The 12,487-nt window shown below is 39.4% G+C and overlaps 1 protein-coding gene across 10 annotated transcripts in view; it reads left to right on the top strand.

Moving 5' to 3' along the window:
* adgrl1a (adhesion G protein-coupled receptor L1a) overlaps positions 1 to 12,487 on the top strand; it is a 251,355-nt gene that overhangs the window by 143,477 nt on the left and 95,391 nt on the right. For all 10 annotated transcript variants that reach the window (XM_067456792.1, XM_067456761.1, XM_067456776.1 and 7 more), the window contains exon 4: positions 11,189 to 11,298. In XM_067456792.1, coding sequence (XP_067312893.1) covers positions 11,189 to 11,298 — 110 coding nt within the window. The remainder of the gene's footprint in view (positions 1 to 11,188; positions 11,299 to 12,487) is intronic.

Below are 12,487 nucleotides of genomic sequence, written 5' to 3'. Positions count from 1 at the left end.
ATGCTCCCGTCACTCGGCCGCGAGACCGGTGTGTCACGCAGCTGGCACTCATTACCACTCGTCACCGGCCCGCTCTCGCGGTCCCTCGCCCCGCTGCTTGCCACAGAGAGGAAAGCAAAACAGAAGTAAACATATTATAAGACATATAATATAAGACATATTATACCTAAGATTCTTCGTACAGTGCACCAGTAAAATTAATATAAATGTGGGACCAAAATGTTGCACACCATGTTTTACTGAAGTGTTTTTTCTTTAACTGCTAATGCGACCTTTCACACCACAGACTGAACAAAACAAAGCATTGCTTGGTCATTGGTTGACCTAAAATGGTTTTATCTAATTGTGTACCTAAATTAAACAGCTGACTGGTTGATTTGTAATCCATTATGTACCTTTCTGTCAAAGTTATATGACATTATCAAGATGCATTTGTTCTGACAGAGGTGTCTGGGCAAATTTTAGTTTGACTGTAAATATTTAAAATGATACTATACTTTTTTTTTCAGCGAGGAAGCAAAAATGGCTTATCCCTTCGCATTTATATCTGCCTGCATTTTACAGGGAACACTGAATACAGTTTATTCAGCAAGGGCAATTGATCCAAAGTGAAAGTAAAGTCATTCATGGTTCAAAAGATTTATGTTTCAAATAAGCACTGTTCTTTAGAAATTTCTATAAAAAATGTATTTGTCACGATTTCCACAAAAATATAAAGAAATATCATTACAATCAGAAATATTTCTTGAGCATCAAATCATCATATCAGAATGATCTCTGAAGGATCATGTGACACTAATGGTGATAAATTCAGCTTTGATCAAAGAGATGAATACAATTTAACAATACCTTAACATAGAAAACAGTTCTTTTAAATTGTACTAATATTTCACAGTCTGACTATAATAATACTCTATTTTAGATATGATAAATGTAGCCTTGAACATAATCAACCCAAATCCTCCCGACCCCTAACTTTCATCACCAGTATATTGTAATTAAAATCATTTCATTATCATTGATGCATATCCAAAGGGTTTTTTGAACATTTCTTGTCAGTAACTTTGTTGATGAGATTGTATAGGAGAGAGAGAGAGAGTGCTATAAATGTTACAAATGACTCTGACTGTTCATGTCACTGTTTTGTTTGCATGTACTGTGTATTCCAGAGTGTATTGATACGGTTGAGTGGTTAAGTGACTGTTTAGCGTGTGTGTTTGAATAATGTGAGCATAGCAGTTTGTGTGTGTGTGTGTGTGTGTGTGTGTGTGTGTGTGTCCCGCCTGCAGTTCCAGTCCCTGTCTGTGCTCAGCATTTGCTTCCTCCCAGACGAGATCAATGATTCCCTATTCTAGCTATCCATCAGCCTTGTAATAGAGAGAGAGAGAGAGAGAGAGAGAGAGAGAGAGAGAGAGAAGGAGCAGAGTATGCATGTGGGAGGGATGAGTAGATTGAAAGAGGGATTGGACTGGGAATGATGCTGCGCTAGTATAGAGAGAGGGATTTGAAAAGAGAAGTGTCTCTGCATCTGTTTGAGCGAGACTAAATCTTACCAAGCTAGATCTGTGTTTGCATTTTATACCGATAACAGCCCTGCATTCATACATTTATCTGCTTTAGTAGCTCTAAGTAGGTTTGAGCTGGAGGAATAGTCGCAGCCTCCGCACCCCTTCGGGCTGACGCTGTCTGTCACATGATCATGCCTAGAGACAGATCATTACCTTGCTTACGACTAGACATTTGAGCAAACCCCTAACCCTAAGAATTACATTTTAACATGCAGATTATGTATGTCACACCCAATCATAAATGACACCTCAAATGGGCATCTTATTGAGACGAGGTGTGATATTACTTTTACAGGCTATCAGACTTGTGAAAGAGACTTTGGTCAGTAAGCTATCACCGAGTAACATGATAAAAACACACTCATAATAACACCTTATATACTAGTGTTCAATCGATATATTATCCTATAATAAAGATTTATTCTACAATCCTTGCAAACTTATGGTTATTAAATCCCTAGAAGATGTGTTCTGTGCATCTTCGGCTTATTAAAGTTGTGTAATGATCAATCTGTGCAAAGAATAGGGGAAAAACGGGAAATGGTCAAGACATTTCTGCTGCGTTTGATCATAATAAATGTTAAAGGTGCACTATGTAGGATTTTTGCAGTAAAATATCCAAAAACCACCAGGCCAGTGTTATATATTTTTTTCAGTTGAGTTCTTCTAATATCCCAAATGTTTCCAACTATTTGTAAATTGTGAGAAAACTGCTATTTTAACCAAGAGGCCTGAGGGAGTCGCCTGTCAATGGCGTCATATCTGCGTTACTCTCGGGTTTCTGGTTTTATTCTGCAGAAGCGCTTTACTCTTAGCAGTGTGAACAAGTGTCACAGCAGCCGCTGAGCGAAAGCACAGAGTAACGTCATAACATCATTTTAAACACACTTAAATGTGTCTAATATGATAAACAGAGCTGCGTTACCTCATACTCATAACCAGATAAGAGGAAATGGTGCCGGCGACTGTGTCCCGTCAAAATACAAGTCCCGCTGCTCGCGAGGCGTGTGTTTGTGTAACAATCGCTCCAGCGGCCTTGCTCAGCTCCTCAACACTCGGTCCTGCTCTGCTTCACACTACAGTAACGTTTACTTTTATAAATAATTGTTTCCCCCCAAAATATATTATTAGATTTTTTTTTTTGTTTTGTTTTTTATGAATTGATTTTTAAATGTTTTGATTGATTGATTTTTAAAATTATAAATATTAAAATAAATGTTAATATAATTGTATTGTTGACTCTCTGTATTTTGTACACTAATGTTTGAGGTCATTGTGATTTATTTTTTAATTATATTCTTTATTATCTCTAATGCTCACCAAGACTATTTGTTTGATAATAAAAAAATACAGTTAAAAAAAATTACTATTGTGAAACATAATTACAATTTAAATGGACCTTTTTCTATGTTAATATATTTAAAAATATATATATTTTTTAAAAATGACGCAGGCCTGAATTTTCTGCATCATTACTCCAGGCTTCAGTGTCACATGATCCTTCAGAAATTATGAAACTGGGACTAATAATATAATATAATATAATATAATATTATATTATATTATATTATATTATATTATATTATATTATATTATATTATATTATATTATATTATAATACAATATTTCAAGTTTGTAATTCAAACGCTGTAAATTGACATTTAATTTTGGTGGTTTTAGTTTCTCTGTAGCAAACAAAAAATGTGTGTGTGTGTGTGTGTGTGTGTGTGTGTGTGTGTGTGTGTGTGTGTGTGTATTTTATATATAAATATATATATTGTAGACCAAATTTTACTAGTCAATATTACTTTGTATTAGTATTCATAATCAGTTATAATTTTGTATTATTAATAATTTTTTTATAATCATTTATAACCATTGTATGCTTGAATATATGTATGTTAGAGAAGGCATGCGAGAGCTAGACACTGTTATGCACATGTGTGTTCGGTTCCATGTGTGAGAGTTGGGGCCGGGGGCATGTACACAGGGGACTTATGGACAGGATGTTTGTGTGTAAGTTTCAGTGCATATGTTGACTTAACAATTCGCTATACGTTCCATTTACTGGAAACCATATGTTCTTTGGGGTGTACAAAACCACAAGCCCTTTGTATGAAGAGCAGAGAATTGACGTTGGAGGACGACAGAGAAGCTGCGTATTACATCACTCCAGAAACGTTCTCTCCTATGTCTGACTAACATATTAAATAAAAGAGATCTCTTGACAAAACCAGACACCAGTTGTTTTGTCAATGGATATGTGTCAGACATAGTAAAAAATAAAACAAAATAATATTTAATTTGATTTGAATTATTTAAGTTGCTCAGATCAGTGGACCTCCAAAAAAAAATATTTGAATGAAGCTGGGGTAAAAGTGGATCTTTGGTAAAGAAGACCATTTAGTCAAACGTTCGGGAGAATAAGCCATAAGGCGATTTAGCAATTAGCTTGAGGTGGTGGAATGTGACTATTGCGCTGGCTGTAGAGTCTAAAATATTTCACACACTGAAGATCCGTGCTGTTACAGACAGGCAGGGAAGGTGTTGAGCTGGGTTTGATTTAAGCGATTTAAAGTGGCGGATCTGGACTTTAAGTAAGTCCTGTAAATACGAATCCTAAAACGTTTAAATACGCTGGAGTAGCTAAAATTGCGGGCATTCTGATTTTGACAATGAAGCTGTTCAATATTTGAGGAGGATAAATAGATCTGAGTTCAACTAAATAAAGAAACTAAACCAAAAGGAAGAAATTGACCTGAGTTAAACTAAAAAAGAATGAAAAACAACTGAAATTATAAGAGAAACTTTTATTTAAATGTGTACCCTCTTTTCTTGTGTTCTTTGAGTCATTAGGAGGGATAGGGAGAGAGCAGGGCAGCCCCCTTCTTCAGAATTCATCCTATAGACACGCACACACATAGCTTAGGGAAAGGAAGAAAAGGGAGAGAGAACCAGGTAGCCCCTCCCTTGGAAATCAGCTCTCACACACACACACAGTACACATAGCTTAGAGAGAGAGAGAGAAGAGTGAAGTAGCCTTCCTTTGAAAATCCACACACACACACACACACACACACACACACACACACACACACACACACACACACACACACACACACACACACACACACACACACACACACACACACACACACACACACACACACACACACACACACACACACAGCCTGCTGTTTTAAGCACAGACAGAATGACCAATAATTTGAAAATGGCAGAAGGCTGTAACAGCAGAATAATTTCTGCATGGTATCTGGAAAAAAAAAACAAGAAGCAAACAAAGTTTTTGAAGAAAGGACTTGATATTAACGCATCTATGGATGAGCAGTTAAGCTGGTTCAAAAAACAAAAAGACTCTATCAAGTTAAAAGTTTTTCCAATAATGGCAGCTAATTGGATTGTGAAACAAGGTGGAGTTTGTTGCAGCATTGATGGTTGTCCAGTTCCACTTGCTGAAGCAATGAAGCCTCAAGTTGAAGCATATAACAAGCTGAGCAAAATCATGTCACACGTTCAGAAAAAGAAACCATCACCAGTGATGATTCATTTGATCTAGTGCTGCAACGACACGTCGACGTCATCGATTATGTCGACTACAAAAATACATCAACGTGCGTGAAATGCGTCCACGCGTCACACTGTTTGTTTACATCTTGCGTAATGGCATACAGGGAATGGAGAAAGTTGCATTCTATCACAAAACAGAGACCACTGTTATCAAAAGTATGGGAATACTTCAAACAGAGGACAAATAAAATGGCCCTTTGTTCCCTTTGCAAAACCGATAAATGGTGTACCACGGCAGCACAACTGCGATGCGCGAGCACCTCAGAGGAAAACATCTCGGCGCACTCCGGTGTTACGGTTTAACTGGTTTCCGTGTGATCTGGTGACTAACTTTCTGGTTCAGGTTTGATATTCTTGCGCTTGTGGCATTCTGAAAAGTTGAGATGTTTTTAACTCGATGCGGTGCGGACGCGCCTGGAATAAACGGGTGCGTCGCTTCCATTATGAGAGCGCTTATCACGCGCCTACATTGGAAATAATGAACTTGAGCGCACAAAAGACGTGATATGTGAACGGCCCTTTAAAAGACCGCACGCCGCGAGACAACAGTCACAAACCACCGAGCTACCCCGAATCAGCTATCATTATAAACGCTATCATAAACTCATATTTACCATAGTAAAATAATTTTCTTTGCTAATTAATTTTCTTTATTATTTTATACTGTAAAAACTACATTGATTGAAACTGAATAAAGGTTGAAATATTATATTAGAAGTTGTACTTATATTTTTTTTTGTAAAGTTATCCAAAGGATTCATTAGCTAATTACAAAAAAGAACATTAGATTAATTATTTTTTGTAATAAAAATAATCGTTAGAATAGTCGACCAATCGAAAAAATAACCGTTAGATTAGTCGACAGAAAAAATAATCGTTAGTTGCAGCTCTAATTTGATCCAGATTGGACAGAGATAATAGCTGAATCTGAAAGAAAATATTCAGAAACATCAGCAAAATCGGCAAAAACCTTAGTGCCGCATCCTTACAAGCCAATTTATCCGACTTTGCCTGAACACTGTACAAGTTTATTCCAAACCTCTGATACAGCCACAAGCTTCAAGCTCAAATAGAGTCTCAGTTGACAAAATGTATATAGCATCTGCACAAGCAGCTCCAATAATTACCAGATCCAAATCAACTCAGCCAAACAGAGACATGCTGCGATGTACACCGACCTATGGATCGGATTGGGGTGATGAGACAAGAGATGACGACATGATCACAATTGATAAAGTCGGTCCTGAATTTTCTCCACTTGCTGTTAAAAAGGAAGAATTACAATCAGAAATGATGGTAAATGGACTGCATTTATATAGCGCTTTCAACAGACCCTATGGCCATCCAAAGCGCTTTACATGTTGCCTCACATTTACCCATCCATACACCGACGGCGGTGTCTGCCATGCAAGGTGCCATCCAGCTCGTCGGGAGCGGTTTGGGGTTAGGTGTCTTGCTCATGGACACCTCGACACTTGGTCAGGTGGAACCGGGGATCGAACCACCAACCTTCCGGTTTGTAGACAACCTACATGAACCACTGAGCCACTGCCGCCCATGATGACCGAAGAGAGACCATTCACACCAGGAGAACATCAAGCCATTCTCACCGCCTTGCCTCCATTGAAGAGACAAGATCCAAACGCAGAGTTTTGGAGAGAATTAGATTCCTTGACTGAGGCACATCAAATGACACTAAGAGACTTACACACCATTGTGAAAGCTAAAATCCCAAGAGACCGATAACATCAGATAAAATGCCAGCGTCGATAACAACAGCCCAATGGATAGACTTGAGGGTGGATGGCCAGGGACGACCCCTGGGTCTTTGGCAAGCCTTAGATGTGTTCCGAAAAGAAATCCAAGAGATCTTGGGCAGTGGTAAAATTCCTTTCACATCGGTGACATTGATTAAACAAAAAGATGATGAATCTCCAGATGAATATGCCTTGCGGAAATGGAATGCTTATGAAAGATGGACACTCTGTGCTAAGAAAGATCCAGACCGAGATGATGTACAGTTTACTGACACACTCGTGGATGGCTTAAGCACAAAATACCAAACTTTGTCACTTGGAGTCAATCCAGGAGAAACATTTGACCAAATTATGCGATGGGCTGGTCGTCTAACAAGCTAATCAAACAAGGATGAAGGAAACAAGTCAAATCGAAGAGGAGCGGCATCACTTCAGTCTTCAAAGTTCACAGTTTGTAGCAATTGTCGAAAGCCTGGACACTTCAGAAAAGACTGTTGGGCTAAAGGAGGAGGAGCAGAAGGAAAAGGTCCGTCATTTAGACAAGCCAATCTGAAAAACAAGGATGAAACAGCTCAAGGAAAGATGTGGACTGAAGAGCATCTGAATTAAGGGAATTATGCGTCTGCAATAGGAATCAGCGGCCGCCTGTATGAACAAGAAAAGTGACAATCGACTTTTCATTCCTGCACTAATAGGGGGCCACCCATGTGACTGTCTCTTAGACACGGGAGCGTCTGTTTCTATTAGTGATCTGAACTTACCAACGACACATGAAACTATGGAAGTTAAAGGAGTTGGGGGAGAAATCACAACATTTCGCAAAAGTATACCAGTTCCTTTGCAAATACATGAAGATGAAGTCTTATGGACATCTTTATGGGTGGGGCCTAATTCACAAGGAAGCCTCATTGGCATGGACATTCTACCAATGTTGAACATGATCATATTCACTGACAGTCGCCAAATGGCTACAACAGCTGGAATAATACCACATGAAGATCGCACATGTAGTATAAGTTCTGTTGGTGTGGCCAATCATCAGAAGCAATGGGATGAAAAACACACCACTACTGACATTCCACACATTCCTGAATTAGGCAGTTTTGTTATGGTCAAACACATTGCTAGGAAAGGTTTAGAGCCTAGATGGGAGGGACCATATGAGATACTCTTAACAACAGATACGAGTGTTTGTCTTAAAGGGAAGGGTGTAGGAACAGATAGATGGTCTCATTGGTCACAAGTTAAACCTTGTTTAGCGAATGAACAAAATGATAGTGAAGGTTTATGGACTGAAATTGAGAAATGTTCATCCATTACCTTTAAAGATTGGGTAACAAAGGGATCATTTACATTTACATTGATTAGAGATGGTTGTAAGTTATTCTCGATGCAACAATGTTATCGTAGCAAATGGAGTAACTAAATTGTTGTCTGAGAAGAAATTATCCCAAATTCCGGGGAATTGATCATGGTCAGAATGGATAGTTCTGATTATGGTTGGAGTTTTTGTACTTCTGTTAGTAATACAACTCATAAAATGTGTTACTAGGAGGAAAAGTAACAAATCTGCTAAACTGGTTATTTCTAACCATAAGGATAACACTGATAATGGGAACTATAGAGAGAAATAGGAGATTTTACACTACACTATTTACAGAACACAACCTCATGAACAATTACACCTGCTTACTGATTCACAACCCGAGGGATAGGACATCTTTAACATCAACTTTTATGTTAGTTTGTTATTTTGGCCAGGAACTGGAGGAATTCAGGGCCCGAATGAGTCCAGGCACTGGTGAAGATTTGTTAGGTTTTACTTTCTTAGAAGATTGGGGTTTCATAGTAAATGCATACACATAGATGTGAATGACACATAGTATGCGGGGACATAACATGGGTTAGGGTTTTGTGTTTTGTTTCTTTGTCTGTATTCTTCTTCCTCACTATCACTTCAATGTGTGGAACGGACGGCCGTAGTTCCAGAATGGGGGAGATGTAGACCAAATTTTACTAGTCAATATTACTTTGTATTAGTATTCATAATCAGTTATCATTTTGAATTTTTTTTTTTTTTTTTAATAATCATTCATAACCATTGTATGCTTGAATATATGTATGTTATAGAAGGCATGAGAGAGCTAGACACTGTATGCACATGTGTGTTCGGTTCCATGTGTGAGAGTTGGGGCCGGGGGCATGTACACAGGGTTATGGACAGGATGTTTGTGTGTAAGTTTCAGTGCATATGTTGACTTAACAATTCGCTATACGTTCCATTTAATGGAAACCATATGTTCTTTGGGGCGCACAAAACCACAAGCCCTTTGTATGAATTGCAGAGAATTGACGTTGGAGGACGACAGAGAAGCTGCGTATTACATCACTCCAGAAACGTTCTCTCCTATGTCTGACTAACATATTAAATAAAAGAGATCTCTTGACAAAACAACTGGTGTCTGGTCCCGTGAATGAAACTATGGGGGAAAGAGACAAAAGTCTAGGTCTACAATATACATACATACATATACATATACATATATATATTATATATATATATATATATATATATATATATATATATATCTCATCACAAACACACACACTATACACACTGTAAAAAAAAGGCACATTTTGAACTTTTGCAGTACCATCGACTAGGATGTTTAAGTTATTTAAACTTAAATTATGTTAAAATGAGTTACATCTTGTATAACTAATAAAAACAAGTTTAACATTTCTTAACTTATTTTGATGAGTTAAAACAATGTAAACACATATGTTGTCATAACTCATTGATCATATAATTTTTTTACAGTGCAGGAAGTATTTAGACCCCCTTAAATTGTTCACTCTGTTATATTGCAGCCATTTGCTTAAATCATTTAAGTTGTTTTTTTTTCTCAATAATGTACACACAGCACCCCATACTGACAGAAAACACAGAATTGTTGACATGTTTGCAAATTTATTAAAAAAGAAACACTGAAATATCACATGGTCCTAAGTATTCAGACAATTTGCTGTGACACTCATATATTTAACTCCGGTGCTGTCCATTTCTTTTGATCTTCTTCATTTGAGTCCAGCTGTGTTTGATTATACTGATTGGACTTAAGGAATTAGGATTATGGAATTAGGAAAGCCACACACCTGTCTATTTAAGACCTTACACCTCACAGTGCATGGCAGAGTAAATGAGAATCATGAGGTCAGAGGAACTGCCTGAAGAGCTCAGAGATGGAATTGTGGCAAGGCACAGATCTGGCCAAGGTTACGAAAACATTTCTGCCACACTTAAGGTTCCTAAGAGCACAGTGACCTCCATAATCCTTAAATGGAAGACGTTTGGGACATCCGGCCGTCCAGCCAAACTGAACTATCGGGGAGAAGAGCCTTGGTGAGAGAGGTAAAGAAGAATCCAAAGTGGATGAGCTCCAGAGATGCAGTTGGGAGATGGGATAAAGTTGTAGAAAGTCAATACAGTCCCAACAGTGAAGCATGGTGGTGGCAGCATCATGCTGTGGGGGTGTTTTTCAGATACAGGGACAGGACGTCTGGTTGCAATCAAGAGAAAGATGAATTTGGGCAAGTACAGTGATATCCTGGACGAAAAAAAGTTTCTCCAGAATGCTCAAGATCTCAGACTGGGCCAAAGGTTCACCTTTCAGCAAGAAAATGACCCTAAACACACAGCTAAAATAACAAAGGAGTGGCTTCACAACAACTCTGTGACTGTTCTTGAATGGCCAAGCCATAGCCCTGACTTAAACTCAATTGAGCATCTCTGGAGAGACCTGAAAATGGCTGTCCAGCAATGTTTACCTTCTAACCTGACAGAACGTGAGAGGGTCTGCAAGGAGGAATGGAAGAGGATCCCCAAATCTAGGTTTGAAAAACTTGTTGCATCTTTCCCAAAATGACTCATGGCTGTATTAGATCAAAAGGGTGCTTCTACTAAATACTGAGCAAAGGATCTGAATACTTAGGACCATGTGATATTTCAGTTTTTCTTTTTTAATACATTTGCAAAATGTCAAAAGGTGCTGTGTGTACATTAATGAGGAAAAAAAAGAACTTAAATGATCTAAGCAAATGCCTGCAATATAATATGTTAACCTACATTTTGTAGAAACAACTATGTAAACATGCCATTGTGTATTTGTAAGAATTGTATAAATATAATGCACATTTAAAGTGTATTCTTTAATCCTTATATATGTCCTTCTATTGACTGAAGGAATGATCCTTGTCTCTCTCTCTCTCTCTCAGGTGTAATAATCGGACTCAGTGTGTGGTGGTGGCTGGGTCTGATGTCTTTCCTGACCCCTGTCCAGGAACCTACAAGTACCTGGAGATCCAGTATGAATGTGTGCCATACAGTGAGTAACCATACGCACACTCCATCCCAACAGTCCCACCCCCTCGCCTCTCCTGTCCCTTCACCTCCCTGACCCCACCCCACCTAAACCCCGCCCCCTCAACCAGCTACTGCCATCCACACACACTCATGCTCAGTCACGCACACACACACTCACGAGTGCGTTCTCTCCTTCACGCACACACACGCTCACGCACTCACATCCTCTCCGGTCTCTCTCTCTTTCTTACACTCACACGCACACACGCTCTCTCTCTCTCTATGTCTCTCTCTCTCTCACACTTTAAACGTTTTTTTTCCATCGACAGTGCGCCGTTCCAGAGGCTGAGGGAGATTTTCACATCGGGGAGGTGCTTCGTCGTACACAAACAAACACACAAACCGGGGCAGATAAGCATTCGATATCCCCGGCGCTGTGCAGACTCAGCCTTTATTGCCGATCATAAGCGCACAAACACACAGCCTCACACAGTAACAAAATGACCCCGAGGGTGCTTTATCTGGCATTAAACACCTTTACCTCCCCTCTGACAGACAATCAAAATGAAAATTGGGCCACGGCGAGGCTGCGAGAGAGAGTCGGGGCGCCGCGTGCGTGCGTTGCACAACGGGAATGTTAACACAAACCTCGAATTTATTTCAGACAGCACAACCCAAAGTCGCACACATGCTAATATTCCCATGGCAACGCTCGGCTTTCCGTGGCGCCGCTTCGCTCAGGAACGAGAGGCAGGTGTGAATTCCGTGTTCAGGAGCTGGACTCATGTGAAAATCTCCCGTCAGACGGTACCCCCCCCCCCTCCTCCCCCTCATGAGCGCTGCCTTTACGTGTGCAGGTGGTCCAGACGGGGCCGTGATTCAGCGGAGGGTGGGTCTGTGGGGCTTTAGGTGTGTAGTTTGGTTTTAGGGGGAAGTTAATGGGTTTTACTGTGAGCGGGAAGGGGGTTATTAACTCTAATCTATAATCCCGGGGTCAGTTTCTCTGCTCTTCCCACAGGAAATAAAGAGGATGGACTACAACCTGCCAGATCGCTCTGCTCACTAATCCTCCTTTCCCTTTTTTTCTCTCTTTCAGCCTTTTGCTTTCTTCGTATGCGCTATTCATTCGAAATCACTCTTCTGACATTTTCATTTCTCATCCAGTCCTTTGTTTAACTCGCTGTTTTGTTTTTTGTTTTTTTTTGTTCTTC

The sequence above is a fragment of the Pseudorasbora parva genome, chromosome 2 (genome assembly GCF_024679245.1).
Source record: "Pseudorasbora parva isolate DD20220531a chromosome 2, ASM2467924v1, whole genome shotgun sequence".
Lineage (NCBI taxonomy): Eukaryota > Metazoa > Chordata > Actinopteri > Cypriniformes > Gobionidae > Pseudorasbora > Pseudorasbora parva.
Note: the sequence above shows the minus strand (reverse complement) of the source record. Positions and strands in the feature narration are given on the sequence as shown.